Raw genomic sequence first — 19,178 nt, forward strand, 5'->3', positions numbered from 1 at the left:
CCTAGCAGCCCTGCCCTCCCCCCCATCCTCCTGGGCCCCGCGGCAACTTCTGGTGCAGTCTGAACACCCACAGGGCAACTCCGGAAGCACGGGCACAAGAGGAGCAAAGCAGCATCGGAAAGATACTCGCTGCGTCAGGACAGCCCGCGACTCACCTCCGAAAAGCCGCTCACATTCCCAGAAGGGCATGCTGCCGTAGGATGGATGCTGTTAAATGACCTGTAGGAAACCAGCCCGCCGGGCTGGTGTGGCGCCGGGGTTGGGCATCGGCGCAGGACCCGAGAGCCGCAGGTTTGATTCCCGTCAGGGCATGTGCCTGGCTTGCAGGCTCGATCCCCAGCGTGGGGCGCGCAGGAGGCAGCCGGGCAGTGATGGTCCTGTCTCTTGCATGTTTCTCTCTCTCTATCCCTCCCTTCCACTCGCTCTAAAAATCAATTTAAAAAGAGAAATGGCCCAAAGTCCCAACTCCTGCTGCTCCTGAAGCTGGCACCTCCCCAGCGGCTGAGCGGCCGCAGCGCGGTTCCTCCCAGCCGGGGGCCTTCCGGGCGGCACACAGCTCCCTCCCAGCTGCTGCCCGTGCTCAGGAGATAAAACGTTTTCCTCGGGAGTCAGGCAACTTCAGGGGTGTGGGGGAGGCTGGGGGAAGGTCAACGGGGGAGGGGAGAGGGGAAGGAGACATATGTACTACTGTATGTAATATTTTAAACCATAAAATAAATTTTTAAAAAGATAAAAAGGGAGTGAGGACTCAGGGGAGGCGCAGGGAGGGCAGTGGCTCATCGGTGTCAACCATCTTCGTGCCAGCCCCCATCCGACTCTTTTTCTTGTTTGTTTGTTAAAAAATTATTTTATTGATTTTTCACAGAGAGGAAGGGAGAGGGATAGAGAGTTAGAAACACCAATGAGAGAGAAACATTGATCAGCTGCCTCCTGCATACTCTCCATTGGAGATGTGCCCACAACCAAGGTACATGCTCTTGACCAGAATCGAACCCGGACCTTTCAGTCCGCAGGCCAATGCTCTATCCACTGAGCCAGACCGGCTAGAGCCCGCCCTACTCTCCTGAGCATCGTTCGCGGCAGAAGGAAAGGTAAATGAGAAGGAACATTTTTCCAATTGAAACTGCGCAACGCTTTCCCTGACACATAGGGACTCAGGGTGGCCTGCTGGTTGGAGTGATTTCCTCCCAGGCCTTGGGCACATGGCATGGTCCGGGGTAGTCTGGGGGGCGGGGGGCAGAGCTGTGTTCTCTGCCGGGATTCTGACACACCTGGGCCTGTCTGGGGTGCCCACCCAGTGGGTCCTAATGAGCAGGCTGTGGAGCCCCCTGTCCACGCCTCATCCTGAGGGAAGGAGACTGGACCAGCCTGAAGGGATTCCGGGAACCATCTGTGGGGCGATGTGGCTGTCTGGGCTCAGCACTGTGGGCTCTGAGTGGGGCTGAGACCCCAAAACAGGGATTTGAGTGCAAATGGTTCATGCAGGTGGCGCCAGGGAGCACAGACGGGGGAGGGAGGCTGAGCCGGGCAGGACAGGCAGCCAAGCAGGGGCCCAGAGCGAGTGGGTTCGGGTTTGTCCTGTGGGTGCGCCGGCTGCTGCCTGCACTCCCCTCAGGCCAGGAACGCTAGGCTGTGAGGGCCGGGCTTTCTCTGGGGGCCGGGGTGCCCGCCGCCTCTCGCCCGCTCTGAGCGCCTCCTGGTGGCCCGGCCGGCAGCGGGTGCGGCTGGGCTTCCTCGTGGCCGTCCACCGGGGCCAGCAGAAGTCTTAGCGCTCCTGTTTCACTTATTATTTATGTAAGTGAATCCTTAAAATATTTTTTATTGATTTCAGAGAGGAAGGGAGAGATAGTAACATCAGTTATGCGAGAGAATCATCGATTGGCTGCCTCCTGCACGCCCCACCCTGGGGATCCAGCCCGCAACCCGGGCCTGTGCTCTGGACCGGAATCGAGCCCAGGAACCTGCAGTCTGCAGGCCGACACTCTATCCACTGAGCCAAACCAGCGAGGGCAGAACCCCTATTTTTAATTTAGTTTACAACTCATCCTTTTAAAAAACAAACACACAACTCCAGAGAAGGACACCTCACTGGCAGGAAAAGGCCCGTCCTGGGGGTGAGTGGAGACTCAGGGACACCCCAAACCCTGTCGCCAGGCAGGAGCTGGTGTCTGTCAGCTCCGTTGGCTTTCCCAGTGACCCTGGGTTCCGTCTCCTCCCCCTGCCGTGCCCCAGCCGCTGACGCCCCGGGGTCACACAGCGCCCGCACCCCTCCTGGCCCTTGGCCCGGCGCCCCTGAGCTGCGGGCTCTCGGCGCGGGCATGGGGCGCCGAGGGGTGCGCCCCCCGCTCCCCACGCCCACCCGCCGGCCTCTCCGCAGCCCTGGCCGCGGGCGCCGCGGGCTTCCGCCGCCGGCATCGCCGCCTCCTCCCTGGCCGAGGAGCACCTGGCATCGGGCATGGCCTCCCCCGGGAATCCCGAGGCAGCGGGGCGGGCGGGTGGCGGTCAGTGGCTGTCCAGTGCCCACAGGAGGAGGGGCAAAGGGCTCTGGGGTCCGTGGCGCCACGTGCACCCTGGCTCCCCTTCACGGCCTCCGGCAGGAACCTGTATCAGCCCCCACTGAGCGAGGGGCAGAGGCCACCGAAGGCCCCCGAGTGGCCCTGGGTCACCAGCCCACCCTTGTCAGCCCAGGCCCCCCTCCCTGCATGACAAGGCAGGCCGGAGAGTGGGGGGCCAGGAGCCTCTAATTCCCGCCGTCCCAAGCAGGCTGCAGGAATGAGGACAGGGAGGCGCGTGTGCACGTGACCTTTATTTCCGGGGCTTCCCGGAGCTGAGGGGGGTTTCGGGGGTCCGCCTGGGGGCGTGTTTTCCTGGCTGGTCCCCTCCAGCCCCGGGCCCTGCGGGGGGAGAGGGGAGGGCCGCCTTTCTGGAACCTCCCAGCAAGGCGCCCAGAGCGGACCCCACGGAGGCCAGGAGGATGTTGGACGACGGGGAGAGTCCCGCTGCCCCTGGGGGAGAAGAGAGGGTGAGCGTGGGGACCCCCGGAGGTCCCGGCCCAGAGACCCCGCCGGGCCCCCTGCAGGTCCTGACGCCCGCAGGGCTCTGCTCTGGGTAGCGGATGCTGGGGCAGCGAGAGGAGATGGCGAACTCATGGGAAGAGGGGGCAGAGGAGCTGGCCACAGCCCCACCCCTTTCTGGTCCCCCCTCACCTTACCCAGGCGGCCCGAGGCCCAAGAGTGAGCGGACCCAGCGGGACCCACAGCCAGACATCACTCACCCTGGGCTCCTTCCTGTCCTCTCCCTCCCGAACCCCCCTTCCCCCGCCCCGCCCCGCCCTCACTCCGGAGCCAGAGAGGACAGGCAGGGGGAGACGGGACCAGGGCGCTGGGGAGCAGACCGCCCCGCCGCCCCCGCCCGCACCCAGGCCCCCCTCCCGCCCGCACCCAGGCCCCCCTCCCGCCCGCACCCAGGCCCCCCCCCGCCCGCACCCAGGCCCCCCCCCGCCCGCACCCAGGCCCCCCCACCCCCGCCTGCACCCAGGCCCCCCCTCCCACCCACACCCAGGCCCTCCCCCGCCCGCACCCAGGCTCCTACCCCCCGCCCGCACCCAGGCCTCCCCCCCGCCCGCACCCAGGCCCCGCCCCCCGCCCGCACCCAGGCCTCCCCCCCGCCCGCACCCAGGCCCCCCCCCCCCCGCACGCACCCAGGCCTCCCCCGCCCGCACCCAGGCTCCCCTCCACCGCCCGCACCCAGGACCCCCTCCCGCCAGCACCCAGGCCCCCCTCCCACCCGCACCCAGGCCCCCCCACCCCCGCCTGCACCCAGCCCCCCCCCGCCCGCACCCAGGCTCCTACCCGCCCGCACCCAGGCCCCCCCCCGCCCGCACCCAGGCCTCCCCCGCCCGCACCCAGCCCCCCCCCCGCCCGCACCCAGGCTCCTACCCGCCCGCACCCAGGCCCCCCCCCCGCCCGCACCCAGGCCTCCCCCGCCCGCACCCAGCCCCCCCCCGCCCCGCCTGCACCCAGGCTCCTACCCGCCCGCACCCAGCCCCCCCCCGCCCGCACCCAGGCCTCCCCCTCCCGCACCCAGCCCCCCCCCGCCCCGCCTGCACCCAGGCTCCTACCCGCCCGCACCCAGGCCCTCCCGCCCGCACCCAGGCTCCTACCGGCGGACTGCAGGGCGGCCACCAGGCTGCCGGCGGGGACGCCGCCCCCGTGGGCGATGGCGGCCGCCGACATCATCTTGGCGGCCAGGGAGGAGGCGGCGATGCCGGCGCCCGTGAAGCCCGCGGCGCCCAGCAGCAGCGGCGCGGCGCCCACGGCCAGGGCTGCGGAGAGGCGGGCGGTGGGCGCGGGGAGAGGGGGCACCCCTGGGCGCCCTGTGCCCGCGCCGGGCCAAGGGCCAGGAGGGCGCGGGCGCTGTGTGACCCCGGGACCTCAGCGGCCCCCGCTGGGCTCCGGGGAGGGGTGTGTGCAAAGGGGGAGGGGGTGAAAGAGGCCATTGCACCCCTTCCGCATGCTCACCCCCAGGAGGCGCCAGAGGAGCAGCTCCTGGGACCAGGTAATGCCCGCGGGGGCTCTCCCCCCTAAGGCTCCGCAGGCGGGTGGGTAAGAGCCCCAACCCCCACCCCCTCTACCCCCACCCCCTCTACCCCCACCCCCTGTACCCCCACCCCCTGTACCCCCACCCCCCTCTACCCCACCCCCTCTACCCCCGCCCCCTGTACCCCCACCCCCTGTACCCCCACCCCCCTCTACCCCACCCCCTCTACCCCCGCCCCCTGTACCCCCACCCCCTGTACCCCCACCCCTCTACCCCCACCCCCTCTACCCCACCCCCTCTACCCCCACCCCCTCTACCCCCACCCCCTCTACCCCCACCCCCGCCCCGCCCCAGGATGAGGGCCCGCAGGGCTGGGGATGGGGGACCCAGTAACTCACCTCCTCCGACCACAGCGGCAGCCGCTTTCTCTGGGGACACGGGGGGGGGGGGCGTCAGTTAGCTGTTGGGGGGAGCCGTAGGAGTCGGGGAGCCCCCCCCCCCCAGGCCGCAGCCCCGCGGGAAGGCAGACTCACTGATCATGGTGCCGGCTCAGCGCAGGACGTGGTCCCTGTGCGGCTTCCCGGCGACCGAGGGCGCCCCCCCGTGGCCCAAGGCAGCACCGCACCCCGCCCTCCCCGCACACACCCCACCCGCTCCCCGCCCGCACCCCGCCCTCCCCGCACACACCCCGCCCGCTCCCCGCCCCCAGCACCCCGCCCTCCCCGCACACACCCCGCCCCCAGCACCCCACCCGCACCCCGCCCGCACCGCGCCCTCCCCGCACACACCCCGCCCGCACCGCGCCCCCAGCACCCCGCCCGCCCCCCGCCCGCTCCCCGCCCCCAGCACCCCGCCGCGGTCCGGTGGGTTTGGGTCTCCCGGGAGAAAAGCCTAAAACGCCGGAGCTGAAGCCAGGGGCGGGGTTCCAAGTTGTATCCGCCCGCCCCCTTCCCCCCAAACAAGAAAACCCAGCGCCGCAGAATTTCACCTGCGTCATTTCACTGGGGCGCCTTTCCTTCCAGGCCAGGGCACCCCGTGTCCCCGTCCCTGTCTGAGTGCAGACACTCCCCCGCCCCCTTTGGGAGGGGGTCCCCGGACCCCACACTTAGGGTGCAGCGGGAGCCTCCCCTCCCCTCTCCTCTCCTCCCCCCCCCCCGCTCCCCTCCCCTCTCCCCTCCCCTCTCCTCTCCTCCCCCCCCCCGCTCCCCTCCCCTCTCCTCTCCTCTCCTCCCCCGCTCCCCTTCCCTCTCCTCTCCTCCCCCCCCTCCCCCCTCCCCCCCCTCCCCCCCCTCCCCTTCCCTCTCCTCTCCTCCCCCCCCCCGCTCCCCTCCCCTCTCCTCTCCTCTCCTCCCCCGCTCCCCTTCCCTCTCCTCTCCTCCCCCCCCTCCCCCCTCCCCCCCCTCCCCCCCCTCCCCTTCCCTCTCCTCTCCTCCCCCCCCCCGCTCCCCTCCCCTCTCCCCTCCCCTCTCCTCCCCCCCCCCGCTCCCCTCCCCTCTCCTCTCCTCTCCTCCCCCGCTCCCCTTCCCTCTCCTCTCCTCCCCCCCTCCCCTTCCCTCTCCTCTCCTCCCCCCCCCCCGCTCCCCTCCCCTCCCCTCTCCTCTCCTCCCCCCCCTCCCCCCTCCCCCCCCTCCCCTTCCCTCTCCTCTCCCCCCCCCCCCCGCTCCCCTTCCCTCTCCTCTCCTCTCCTCTCCTCCCCCCCCTCCCCCCCCTCCCCTTCCCTCTCCTCTCCCCCCCCCCCCCCGCTCCCCTTCCCTCTCCTCTCCTCTCCTCTCCTCCCCCCCCTCCCCCCTCCCCTTCCCTCTCCTCTCCTCCCCTCTCCTCCCCCCCTCTCCCCCCCCTCCCCTTCCCTCTCCTCTCCTCCCCCCCTCCCCTTCCCTCTCCTCTCCTCCCTCCCCTCCCCTCCCCTCTCCTCTCCTCTGCCGATGGAGTCCGCTCGCACCAGGCTGGACGCACTGACATTACCGCGCCCTGTGGTCCCACTCCGGTGGCCTCTCCTTTTGTTGCTCAGTGTCTCCAGCTTTGGCTACTGCCGGCCTCTTAGAGGGTTCCTGTGTCTCTTGGACACCCACCCCACCATGGAGTGTGAGTGTGTGTGTAGGTGTGTGCATGTGTGTTTGTGTGTGTGTGCATGTAGATGTATGAGTGAGTGTATGTGTGTGAGTGTATGTATATGTATATGCGAGTGTATGTATATGCATGTGTGTAGGTGTGTGTATGTGAGAAAGAGAATGTATGTGTGTGTATGTGAGAGAATGTGTGTATAGGTGTGTGAGTTTGAGTGTGTGTGTAGGTGTCTGTGTAGGTATGTGAATGAGTGTATGTGTAGGTGTGTAGGTGTGTGTATGTGAGAAAGAGAGAATGTACGTGTGTGTATGTGAGAGAATGAGAGAATGTGTGTGTAGGTGTGTGAGTGAGTGTGTGTGTGTAGGTGTGTATGAGTGAGTGTGAGTGTGTGTGGGTGTCTGTGTGTAGGTGTGTGAATGAGTGTGTGTGTAGGTGTGTGAGTGAATGTGAGTGTGAGTGTGTGTGTGGGTGTCTGTGTGTAGGTGTGTGAGTGAGTGTGTGTGTAGGTGTGTGAATGAGTGTGTGTGTAGGTGTGTGAGTGAATGTGAGTGTGAGTGTGTGTGTGGGTGTCTGTGTATAGGTGTGTGAGTGTGTGTGTAGGTGTGTGAGTGAATGTGAGTGTGTGTGTGTGTATGTGTGTGTGTGAGTGTGTAGGTGTGGAGCTTCCTGACAGGCCAGCACTGTGCTACTGCAGGCTTGTTTTGCCTCTGCCCTTCCCAGAACTGAAGCCCGGCTCCCTGGATGAGCAGGTGTTTGACCTAAACATCTGCAGCTGGTGTTCCTGTGACCCGGCTGGTGCTGCCTCTCGGCCTCCACCTGTCCCCCACCCGCTTGATGCTCAGACCAGGTCAGGACAGCAGTATGTTACCTATCAATCCAGGGCTGCCTATAGATTGTTTGAGATTCAAAAAACACTTTGTAATATCTCTTCTATCCTGAAAGGGAATTCATACATAACATCATCTGGTTACACACCATATACTGCCAAAACTGTAATATAAAAGAGAAATAAAAGTTATTTATTTCAATACTTATGTGCTCAAGCACTAGGAATAATAAAACAGAAGGTATAATAAATCAGTTGCTTCATTTGAGTTTAGGTGTAAGGTAACACAATATATAACTGACAGCCATGAATTTTTTATATTTGATCGTTGAAACAGGGGTTAAGGAATGTATCTATAATCCCTCCCCCTGAGCTATGTCTATGCGCCCTGAGTGAGCTGCTGCACACAGACTGACTCAGGTCCATGAGGGACACGCTATTCAGAGCACCGTTTTCTGAAGTTGTCAACAGATCTTGGTAATGTCCAGGACACCTCAAAATACAGTGTCTCCCTGGTTTGCAAGATAATCACAATTCCTGGAAAACTCTATTTAAACCATGCAGAAATACCTATGGGCAAAACGTGGAGAAGTTCTAGGCGCGGGGAACTATGAATTTTTTGTTCACGTGAAGGGGCCTCTGACATCCGTCCAGGACAACTTCTAGCTGTGAGTTCTGTCCTGGGTAGGGCAGGACCTCAGGCACCCTGACCCCTCTGTGCCTAATACCAGAGCACCCCTCCGCCACTGTGGCTACTAAAAACAGGCCAACAAATTCCATAAATGTCCCCTAGAGGGCAGTACCACCCCAGTTAAAGACGACCATCTTAGAAGGTAACTAAAGACAGAGGCATGTTTGTAATTACAGTATTTAAAGAAAAAAAATAACAAAGCCAATGATATTATTTTTTGGAATATTTTAAGAATAATTTGTGTATATTGAATATCAGTGCACACAAATTTGGTATATGTGACACATTAATTACGATTCCAACTTTAATGGTGTATAGCACTTCTGGGAGAGATTTAATGGTGGTTATAAAGACGAGTATTCAAAATTGTATATGTTTATTCTATTAAATTTATAGTATTCACCATGTTCATAGGAAGGCCTTGCTTATTAGAAACAAAAGCAGTGTTTAAAAATGGAATTATAGGTATATGCTTAAAAAGGAAGTTGGTTTTGTTAATATATATTCAACCTAAACTACTTAGGGGATTTAATGAACTAGGTTGTAAAGATCCTCTTAGATTTATAGATACCGTGTTTCCCCGAAAATAAGACATCCTCCGAAAATAAGACCTAGCGCATGGAAAGATAAGACATCCCCTGAAAATAAGACCTAAGCGCATCTTATGGAGCAAAAATTAATATAAGACACTGTCTTATTTTCAGGGAAACAGGGTAGAAGATTAAGGTTTTAATCAGAACTTAATAAAAACTTAAGGATATTAGCTTTTTAATTTCTATTTCAATAAATTCAATGTTAATTTTAAAAAGAACCCAAGCCACAATAGACTTACTGTTTATAAAAGCTACTTTCGAGGCTAGCCTATAATCCAATATATACCACCCACATTCTTCTTTAAAAAAATAATTTTACTAATTTCAGAGAGGAAGGGAGATAGAAACATCGATGATGAAAGAGAATCATTGATCAGCTGCCTCCTCCACGCTGTCTATAGGGTATTGATCCTGCAGCCTGGGCATTTGTCCTGATGGGGAATCGAACCGTGACCTCCTGGTTCATAGGTCGACACTCACCCGCTGAGCTACACTGGTGGAGCCCATCCACCTTCTTAGTCTCTCCCTTGAGCAGTGCAAACTGGATTCGGCTCTGGTCTCCTGGAATCTGTAAATGAAGACCATACGCTTAAACCAAACACAAGGAAAGCACTGAACCAGAGAGGAAAAGGTTATGGATTTGAATACATTAACATTAAGAAACTACCATCATCAAGAATAAGAGTACTTGCTGGGGTCAAACGCCACCATGCTGAGGGCGGCGTGGAGGTACTGAGTGCCTTCCGGACCCAGGCCCCAGGCCTCGGGCTGCCAGGGGGAGGGTGCGCCCGGCTTCCTCCCGATCCCCAGGTCCTCCCCTCTCCTCCCCGCGGTCTCCTCCCGGCCACCCGTGGATATGCCATCCAGAAGCCAGTCTGGCCCAGCCAAGAAGATGACCCGCCCCCTTCCACGATCCTCAAAGATAACCAGGATGTCCCTGGAATTGACAAGGTTGATGATGTCGTGAAAAGACTCTTGTCCTTGGAAATGGGGAATCAGAAGGAGAAGCTAAAAGTCAAGAAAGAACAATTGATGAACAAGGTTGTGGCAAACCCCGAGGACACCAGCTCCCTGGAGGCTCGAATTGTTGCCTTGACTGTCAAGATCCAAAATTATGAAGAACACATGCAGAAACATCGAAAGGACAAAGCTCACAAGCGCTATCTGATGATGAGCATTGGCCAGAGGCAAAAGATGCTCAAAAACCTCCGTAAGAACAACTACAAAGTCTTTGAGAAGACATGCAAGGACCTGGGAACGGAGTACATCTTCCCCCCTACGTACTCCCGAAGAGCCCACCACCGCTGGGTGGCCAAGAAGGCTCTGTGCATTCGGGTTTACCAGGAGGCTCAAAAGCTAAAGAAGCAAGAAAGGGCCTTCCCAAGCTGCACCAGAGGCAATCAAGGAAAACCAATAAATTTTGTTCAAGTTAAAAAAAAAAAAAAGAATAAGAGTACCTGATCACACTTAAAAGAGACTAAGGAAAAATTACAGACAATTCTATGCCTCTATATGACAGTATAAAGAAAATGGACATTCGTTGAGATATTTACAGACTGACCCAAGAAGAAATAGGAAACCTGAAAAAATAAACTAAATTAAAGTAGCAAATAAATTGATTCAGCTCTGGGCAGCAGGCCGAGAGCCGGAGACCCTGGGTCCCACCTGTTAGAACCCCTGCTGCTACCCCGTTAGGCCTTGAGGGATTGAAGGCCAATTTCCAGAGCTTCATTCCTGCTCATGCGCGCCCTCTCGTGGCAGAATGGTGGCGCAGCAGCTGCCCTGGAAGTGCGGAAGGCCTAGGCTTGAATCCTGGCATTCCATTTCAGAGGCCAAAGCAAGCCGCAGGCAGGGTCAAGCTCCAAGTCAAGGAGTGGGGACTTCTCTGCCCACAAGGAGGCCGTGGCAGGGTGTGAGTACAGAGGGGGTAAGGACCTGGGGTGGTCCTTCAATCCCCACCCCCGGCGGTGCTCACAGGTACCTGGCCAGTTGACCCACCTGCTGACCTGCCCATTGCCTAGGTTTGGAGGGTGCCCTCAGGGGCAGTGAGCCGGCTGCATGGCTCAGCGGTGGAGCGTCGACCTAGGAGCCAGGAGGTCACAGTTCGAGTCCTGGTGGGGGGATATTCCCTGAGTTGCGAGTTGCGGGCTCCCAGTGTGGGGTGTGCAGGATGGCAGACAATGATTCTCTCGCCAATCAATGATTCTCTCGCATCATTGGTATTTCTAGCTCTCTCTCCCTCTCCCTTCCTCTCTGAAATCAATAAAAAATATATTAAAAAAGTATAAAACTACTGCCTGTGAGAATTTCCTTAACTAGATTTCCTCAGAGGCTCTGTTGGGAGGGCAGAAAGCTCAGAGGGCCACGCTGCTTGAAAAAAACAGACGAGCTTTTTCTGAAAACAAGTCGCCACCACCACAGAAGCTCCGGCTGCCAGGAGCCGGACTCTGTGGATCGGAAACACGGATGAGCAGAGCCAGGAACACGCAGCTGCCAGGGCGGCGGCCACGCACAGGCCCGGGCACAGGGAGGCGTCCAGTGCAGCCGTGACTTCTCCCGAGCGGCCGTGCCCCGAAAGCGGGTGTTTTTAAGCCGTGAACCGCGGCCCTGCACACTCCCTCTGCCGGTGATGACTTGGACGGGAGCCTGCGGGCCTGACGCCGTCCGTTTCCGGCATCGCCGGGAACTTTGGGAACACGGCCAAGCGTGCGCGGCCTCAGGTTGCATCCAGTTTGCTTCATGGCCCGGCCGGTGTGGCTCAGGGGCTGAGCGCCCCCCTATGAACCCGGAGGTCATGGTTACATTCCAGGTCCAGGCCCAAGCCGAGGTTTGGGCCTTGATCCTCAGTGGGAGGCAGCTGATCAACGATTCTCCACCATCAAGGATGCTTCTATCTCTCTCTGCCTCTCCCCTCCTCTCTGAAACCAATACAAATATATTTTTAAAAAAGTTCGCTTAGTACAATAAAAAACCGGCTGCTCATGGCTCCTCCCTCCTCCAGCACTCACTTGCTGGCCTCAGTCCTGGGCCTCCAGGTGCCTACATGGGGTGCTCAGTGGCTAGGGGGCAGCCTGCAGACCCTCCAGCCCAGGGACATGGGGACGCTTGGGGTCCCGGCCTTTTCTTTCCATCTGCAGTGGCTGTGCTCTAACCACTGAGCACCGGCCTGGGCCATCGTGTGACAGCACGTGACAGTGTGTTTTCCAGCAGAGGAGCCCCAAGGCCACACAGGCAGCGGGGGTGGGGTGGGGGGGGGCAGAGCTGGATTTGAGCTAGAAGAGCCACGCACCGCACTGCACCTTCCTCCTGCCAAAGCACACACGTGTTTGCATGTCACAGTGCTTCCTGCACACGGCCTGGGGTCTCAGTAAGACACCCACGCAGAGAAACAAAGCGTCCTGAGGAGCGGGTCCGGAGGGCCTGGGCCCTGCGTGTGGAACAAGCTCCCAGGGGATGCTGGCGCCACGGCCCGCGGGCCACACTCCGAGCTCCGGAGCGGCGCGGCCTGCAGGGAGCTGCCACGCCCACCGTTCCTCTTTCACTTTGTAACCTGCACCTGGTTTTTATTTTTTACTTGTAAAATAATTGATTTTTTTACAGAAAGGAAAGGAGAAGGATAGAGAGAAACATCGATGAGAGAAAAACATCGACCAGCTGCCTCCTGCACACCCCCCCACTGGGGATGTGCCCGCAACCAAGGTACATGCCCTGACCGGAATCGAACCTGGAATGCTTCAGTCCTCAGACCGACGCTCTATCCACTGAGCCAAACCGGTTCAGGGCTCTTCATTGATTTTAAGAGCGAGGGAAGGGGGAGGGAGAGACAGATGGAAACACTGATGTCACAAAGACGCATTGATTGGTTGTCTCCTGTGTGCTCCTACCCAGGGCCGGGTGCGTGCCCTTGGCTGGAATCAAACCCAGGACCTTTCAGTCTGCAGGCCGACGCTCTATCCACTGAGCCAAACTGGGTAGGGCTAGCTAGTCCTCTTTTTTATTAAAAAAAAAATATTTTTAAAAAATTGATTTCAGAGAGGAAGAGAGGGGGAGGGAGAGAGAGAAACATCTACGACGAGAGAGAATTACTGGCGGCCTCCTGCACCTCCCCTCCCCCCCTCCCCCCCCCCATCAGAAGGTCACGGTGCCCATGTGGGGAGGGCAGGGGGCCACGGCAGCCAGGCTGCACTGCGCCTCTTGATCCTGGCCACAGCGCCTCAGGCCGGCAGGGCGGAGCTAGTACATTTGTACTTCACAGGTGAGGAGGCTGCGGTCCAGAGAGATGGCCTGACAGGTTGCTCGCTCTAAGAGGTCACTGCGTGAAGCCCGGGCTCCGGCCTGCCAGGTACACCTCGGCAGCTGCTGCGAACCATCCTGTGTGTTTGTGTCCCCCACGCCCTGCCTGGAGAGCGCCTTGGCACTGCGGGCACTGTCCTATTATCCCAGGTCCCATTGTTCCTGGCCTAGTGAGGTGCCCCAGTAAAGCGAAGGCTGGGCGAGGTGGGTGCGGCCGGAGGCGGAGCGCGCGCACAGGGGCTGGGGGTGGGGGGAGGGCGTGTGGCTTCCTGGCGCAGGATGGAGCGCGCCCTGTGGGCTGGCCTCGGCGGTGGAAATGGGCCGCGTAAATAATACATTGAAACAGCAGAGGCTGCGCCCGCTGCCAGGAGGTCTGTGGTGGCAGAGAGGCCGGGGATGCGGGCTGTGCCAGGGGCGCCCGGAGAACTCCAGCAGGCCGGGCGGTGGAGGCCAGGCGTTTAGCTGCTGGGGTTGCTGTCAGCAGGGACCTGCTTTTCTCTGAGGGCAAAGCTTGCTTTCCTTCGGCAAAGAACCAAAACACTCAGAGCTGCCGATCTAGGCAGGAAAAGAGGATGTGCCAGGCGCTGGGCTTCGAAGCGGAGAAGCCTCCGCTTTCCTGAAGTGGAACGTGGTGGCTGGGCTGGGTGGGCATGGAGCCCTCCCATCTCTTGGTGCTTTGGGAAATGGCCGCTGGGATCCAGAGGCCCCCCCCATGCTGGAGGAACACAGTCCACCCCATAGAAATTGGTAAGCGGAGTCCTCGTGGCCACAGAGGCAGGGAAGTTGGGGCCGGTGTGAGGGCCCGGCTGTGCGCACGCTGCCCCTCCTCTGCCCAGCGCCTCACCTGATGACCCCCTGCTCATGGCAGAGACAGGGTCCCAGGAAGAAAGGGGGCTGCCGGGAAGGGGGAAGGGACAGAGAGACCTACAGATTCAGGTAGAAAATGAGCTAAAAGCATAACACTTACTGGACCCTCGTCGCATCCCGGCATTGCTGCTGTCTCAGCTGATTCTCACGGCGACGCCATGTGGCCGCAGTCCGCATCCCCGGTAACGGAGGGAGGAAACCGAGGCCGGTGGGCTGACCTGCCCAAGGAGACGGCAGAGTTGAGGCGAGGACCCAGGTGTGCCTGATGCTGTGCCTGAGCTCTGGATGCCCAGCGGCGGGGGTTCTGAGCCGCAGTGGCCAGAGACCTGGGGGTGCGGAGGGGGGCGTGGAGGGGGGCACCTAGGATGCAGGTTCCCAGTGCCGCTCGCTCCAGACCTGCTGAGTGAGACCTGGGGGTGGCGCTGGGGACTCAGAACACGAAGGCACCTGGGAGCGCTTGGTCGGAGTGAGGCCAGAGAGGGAAGGGCGTGCCCGGGCCCGGGGCTGGGAGGACCAGGCGGCATGGAGAGGGCGTGCACAGGGCACCAGCCAGGGTACCAGGGCAGCCACCGTGCGACGGCAGCTCCTCGGAACCTGTGCTCCAGGAAGAAAAGGGGGAGAGGCAGTGAGGAGCTTTAACCAGGGCATATGCTATTTCTTTCCGGCATTTTTGCCTGCAAGGCCAACCCACTTCCCAGCCCGGTCACCAGGGTAACCATCACCCCCACCTCGACAGGCAAGGGTGTGCCCAGCTCCTGGCACCCACACCGCGGCCTCGGGGACCAGCCCTGTTATCAGCCTCCCGCTGCTGCTGCCTCTGCACACGGCAGGAGACAGGCAGCCCTCACGGTTCTGCAGACACACACCCCCATGTGCACACATGTTTGCTGCCCTCGGCCGCTGCCTCCCAGGACACATGTGCAATCTGTCGGCTGCGTGTCAGCACCCCTGGGGGTGGGACATCCTTTGTCCCCCTGGAGGGGGCAGCTGGAGTGGAGCAAGTTTGCCCAGTGACCTCAGAAGAGGGGCTGAGGCCTCAGAGGGAGGAGGCTGGAGGAGAGGCAGCGCCCTGGCTGCCAGCCCAAGGCCCCCCAGAAGGCAGCGCCCCCTCAGAACAGGCCCCGGTCTGACCATGCAGGTCAGAGGGCTGGGTGCCCTCCTCCCGGCGCCCCAGAACAGGTGCACCAGGCCAGGCTGCGGGCTTCAGGAAACCAATGCCACCTGCAGGGCAGGCCCGGGTGCCGGCCCGCTCCTTCCTCAGCTGCTGCAGCCCATCGCTTCCCCCTGCTCCCTGACCCGCCCCAGACCTGGGGCCGCCTCCTGCTCACCTATGGCTGCCCTCGCCCCAGCGCCCCTCCTTAGTCCAGGACACATCCTAGGCTGTCCGTCCGATGCTCTGGGTCCCCCCTGTCTCCCAGCCTCTGAGCCACCGACTTGCCCAGCCCTGGGGTCTTGCTAACTCTCCTCTCTGCCCCTGCAGCCTTCCTCCCGAGGGGCTGGGCTGGCTTCTCCGGAGACCAGGTGCAGGCGGGTTGACTCCCCAAGGGGCCAACTTTGACCACAGCCACAGGAGCCTTCCCGGCCTCCTTCCCACGGGGAGTCCCCCTGCTCCCGCACAGCCTGTCTGCTGCCTGCAGGGTGCCGTGCAGCGGGCCCTGGCTGTGCCTCTGCGGCGATGGGGGGCGGGGGGAGGGGATGGCGTGGCAGCCGGTGCAGGTGCCTGTGGATTCGCTCCCCATCCTGCCTGCCTGCCTGCTCTCTGGCTGCCCTGGTCACACCTGGCAGGAAGGGTTAGCACCGAAGCTTTGCCTGATGGTTTCCCAGAGCCTCTGGGCCGAGTCAGCACCTGGAGTCCAATGGAACAGGTTCCGCGTCCCCGTTACCTGCCCGGCTCCCTGCTCTGACAGAGCAGCTGAGGCCCAAAGAGACTGAGCGGCTCCCCACGTTTATGGCTACTTAGCGGAGAAGCGATGCCTATTCATGACTTTAATGACTAATTAATGAGCACCCACTATGGATGTACAGGCATTATTTTAGTCATTGGGAATGCAGTGGTGAGTAAAATGGACAAAACTCTTGCCTTCACGAAACACAACATTTGAGTGGGGAATTAGAGGAGAAAAAGACTGTAAATGCGGTGAATAAGTAAAATATTCAGCCCAGCCCGTGTGGCTCAGTGGTGGAGCATCCACTTATGAACCAGGACATCACGGTTCGATCCCCGGTCAGGGCACAGGCCTGGGTTTCGGGCTCAGTCCCCAGGGAGCGTGCAGGAAGCAACCGATCAATGGCTCTCTCTCACCATTGATGTTTCCCTCTCTCTTTCTCTGTTTCCCTCCCTTTCCTTCTCCCTTCCTCTCTAAATCAATAAAAATATATTTTAAGAAATATTTAGGATGTTAGGCTGATACGTGCTGCTGGTGGTGATGGTGGGCAGTATGAGTGAATTGTGTCCCCCCAAATTCATCTGTTAAAGCCCTCACCCCAGTACCTCAGGATGTGACTGTATTCAGAGACAGAGCCATCAAAGAAGTGAGTTAAAGTGAGGTGATTCGGGGGGTCCTAACCCAATATGACTGGTGTCCTCAGAGGAGGAGGAAACCAGACACACACAGAGACATTGGGGACGCCTCCACACGTAGAAGAGACCACGGGAGGACGGAGTGGGAAGGAGGCGGCCTCGCAAACCTCAGGAGAAACCAACCCCGCTGGCCTCTTGATCTCCGACTTCCAGCTTCCAAACCCGTGAAAGCACAAATTTCTGTTGTTTGAGCCGCCAGGCTGTGGCCTTTTGTTAAGGAGGGTTTAGCACATTAATTCAGTAGGATTTTAATTTCGTGCAAGGTGTCCTGGGCTGGCCTCACCGAGAAGGTGCCACTTGACTCGCAGCCTGAAGGACACATGGAGTGGTCACCTGGAAGCCCCATGGAAGAGCATTCGGAGCAGAGGGAACGGGGGTGCTCAAGGCTCTGCCTGGGATCAGACGGCCAGTGTGTGCGGAAGAGCCAGGAGGCCAGTGCACATGAGGACAGCAGAGTGGGTGAGGGAGAAAATGGGAGCGAGGAAGTCAGGGGGATGTGGGAAGACGTGCTCTGTGTGAGATGAGAGGTGGGTAGAGGCCAGGCTGCTGCTCACCATCCTACAATGCAGGTCTCTCCTCCTCCCCAACCAAGAAACAAGGTGAGAAGCCCTGGGTTAGAGCCCAAGGGTCTGACTTTTGGGTGAACAGGCTCCGTCTGAAGCCCAGGCTCTGTGAGTCCAGGTGAGAGGTCATTGTGGCTTGGACCCTGGGGATAGGAGATCTTCCACTATGCAATTGAATGCTTTCTGTTCTCTCCTTCCTGTCTCTACCCTCTTTGTTTCTTTTCCCATTTTCCCAGTCAACATCAACAGAGCCTTACTATGTGCTAACCCTGGGTCAGGGGTTGAGCAGTTTCCAACAGACGTGGTCCACTAGGAGCCTCAACTAGTTGTCCAGACGCATGCCAAAGAGAAGGGAGCTCCAGGGAGCAGCCACTGACATGGGGCTGACGTTGGGAAGTCCACTTGGGGCTGCAGATGGAGCTCTGTGGCGACTGTCCCCATTGGCCATCCCCGTAGACATGAAAGAGAGTGCAGAAAGAGAGCTGGGTGGGTGTTGCCCAAAACTCGAACATCATCCTTAATGCCTCTGCCTCTCTGACCTTTATCCTCTCCACAACACATCCCCAGTTCCCCCCAAATTTCCCAAATCTGTTCACATGGCTCCATCTCTATCATAATGACTCCAGTCCAAGCGACTGTCATGTCCCACCTGGTCTCTCTGTTGTCACTCTTTTGCCATTTGGGTGGGTGTGTACATTTGCTTTTCCTTGGTTATTAATGAAGTTGAGCTTCTTTTCAGAGGTTTATTGGTGACTCCTCTTCGGTAATCTGGTTGTTTATATGCTCTACCCATTTTTCTTTCTTTCTTTCTTTTTTTTTTTTTTTAAATATATTTTATTGGTTTTTTACAGAGAGGAAGAGAGGGATAGAGAGTTAGAAACATCGATGAGAAAGAATCATCAATCAGCTGCCTCTTGCACACCCCCTACTAGGGATATGGCAGCAAACAAGGTACATGCCCTTGACCGGAATCGAACCCGGGACCTTTCAGTCCGCAGACCGACGCTCTATCCATTGAGCCAAACCGGTTTCGGCCGCATTTTTCTATATAGCTGTCTTCTTACTGTTTTGTTGGATCCTTGAAATAGGAACCATCCTGCCTTGATGTGCCATTGACAGGCGTGCAAAGCGACAGTCATTCCGGAGAGAGTGGTGGCAAAGTGAAACTATGACCCAGCAATTCCATTTTCCTTGTGGTCCATAAGAGACGCATCCCACCCAGCATTGTTTGTGGTAACAAGGAACTGTTGGCAACAAAACTGTCTGTTGTTTGAGGAATTGATAAGTAAAACGTGTTAGAGGCCCAAATCCAATGGCATTGGTGGTAGGAATTCGTGAGCTCTGATATATACAGCCTCAGGCATGGGCCTCTAAAGCATTATGCTGAGGGGAAAACAAGAAACATTGAGTGAGTTCGGAGCACTAGACCATTCATGTATATTAAAAATAAATGCACAAACTAAAACCTTTTCAGGACATACACTTGTACTGGTACATAAACATATGAAAGAGGGTGCAAATGGGAGGTAGAGAAATGGGCGGGCGTGTGAAAGAGGGGATGAGTGGAAAGAGAGAGAGAGAGAGAGAGGAAGAGAGAGAGAGAGAGAGAGAGAGAGAGAGAGAGGCCTTGCTGATCCTTAGGAGCTGAAGAGCATCAACATAACTCGTCCCTGACGTCCAGAAAGTCGCCCCAGTCGCCCTTTCACCGTTTTCTATTCTTCATGGACTCAAATGCAGGGACGCATCCTGGCTGCTCAGAGCCGGGCCTCCCCCGCACAAAGGACCTGCCTCTCCCCACCCACATGCCAAGCTCTGGCTTCCCGGCACCCAAGTTCTATTCCGAGCAAGTCCCACAGCCAAAACACGCCCAGGCTTCGATCCGCAATGGCTTTTACTCCTATTATTGATTTCTTTTGGAAAAGTCTTATTGATCGTTTAAGATTCAGTGTAAGTGCCTCCCCTCCAAGAGCCCTTTCCTGACCGCTGCCCTTTCCCGAATACTCGCCCTTCCAGGATCTCACTTCCATAAGCCCCCTTCCCCTCATCCCCACACAAGTCTCGGTGCACTTGCTTATTTTGGGGGACACACCTGCCCCCCAGGGCTAGCGCTGAGCTGGGCTGGTCTCAGGGTCCACAGCCAGCCAGCAGGCTGCGGGAATGG

At 59.0% G+C, this 19,178-nt stretch overlaps 2 protein-coding genes across 2 annotated transcripts; one reads left to right on the forward strand and one right to left on the reverse strand.

Annotated features, from left to right (window-relative positions):
• Positions 1-2,791: 2,791 nt before the first annotated feature.
• LOC311628939 (interferon alpha-inducible protein 27-like protein 2) lies at positions 2,792-5,175 on the reverse strand. Its single transcript, XM_084896561.1, has 4 exons — positions 5,073-5,175; positions 4,938-4,967; positions 4,163-4,324; positions 2,792-3,005 (listed from the first exon to the last, which is right to left on the reverse strand). The coding sequence occupies exons 1-4, from the start codon at positions 5,077-5,079 to the stop codon at positions 2,806-2,808; spliced, it is 399 nt and encodes a 132-aa protein (XP_084752687.1). The 5' UTR covers positions 5,080-5,175; the 3' UTR covers positions 2,792-2,805.
• A 4,232-nt stretch (positions 5,176-9,407) lies between these two features.
• Positions 9,408-10,189, forward strand: LOC311619134 (small ribosomal subunit protein uS15m-like). Its single transcript, XM_084877140.1, is given in 2 exon segments — positions 9,408-9,441; positions 9,444-10,189. Coding segments are annotated over 2 exon segments (750 nt in total). The 5' UTR covers positions 9,408-9,422; the 3' UTR covers positions 10,175-10,189.
• The last annotated feature ends 8,989 nt before the right edge of the window (positions 10,190-19,178 follow it).

This window comes from Pipistrellus hanaki, assembly GCF_964339955.1.
Source record: "Pipistrellus hanaki genome assembly, chromosome: 1".
Taxonomy (NCBI): domain Eukaryota; kingdom Metazoa; phylum Chordata; class Mammalia; order Chiroptera; family Vespertilionidae; genus Pipistrellus; species Pipistrellus hanaki.

Excerpts from the sequence above, each read along its gene's own strand:
- LOC311628939 (XM_084896561.1), bottom strand. Across the intron at positions 4,325-4,937 it reads TGCCGCTGTGGTCGGAGGAG|CCCTGGCCGTGGGCGCCGCG; the intron begins GTGAGTTACTGG and ends GCCTCTCCGCAG. Across the intron at positions 3,006-4,162 it reads GGCCGCCCTGCAGTCCGCCG|GGGCAGCGGGACTCTCCCCG; the intron begins GTAGGAGCCTGG and ends CTTCTCCCCCAG.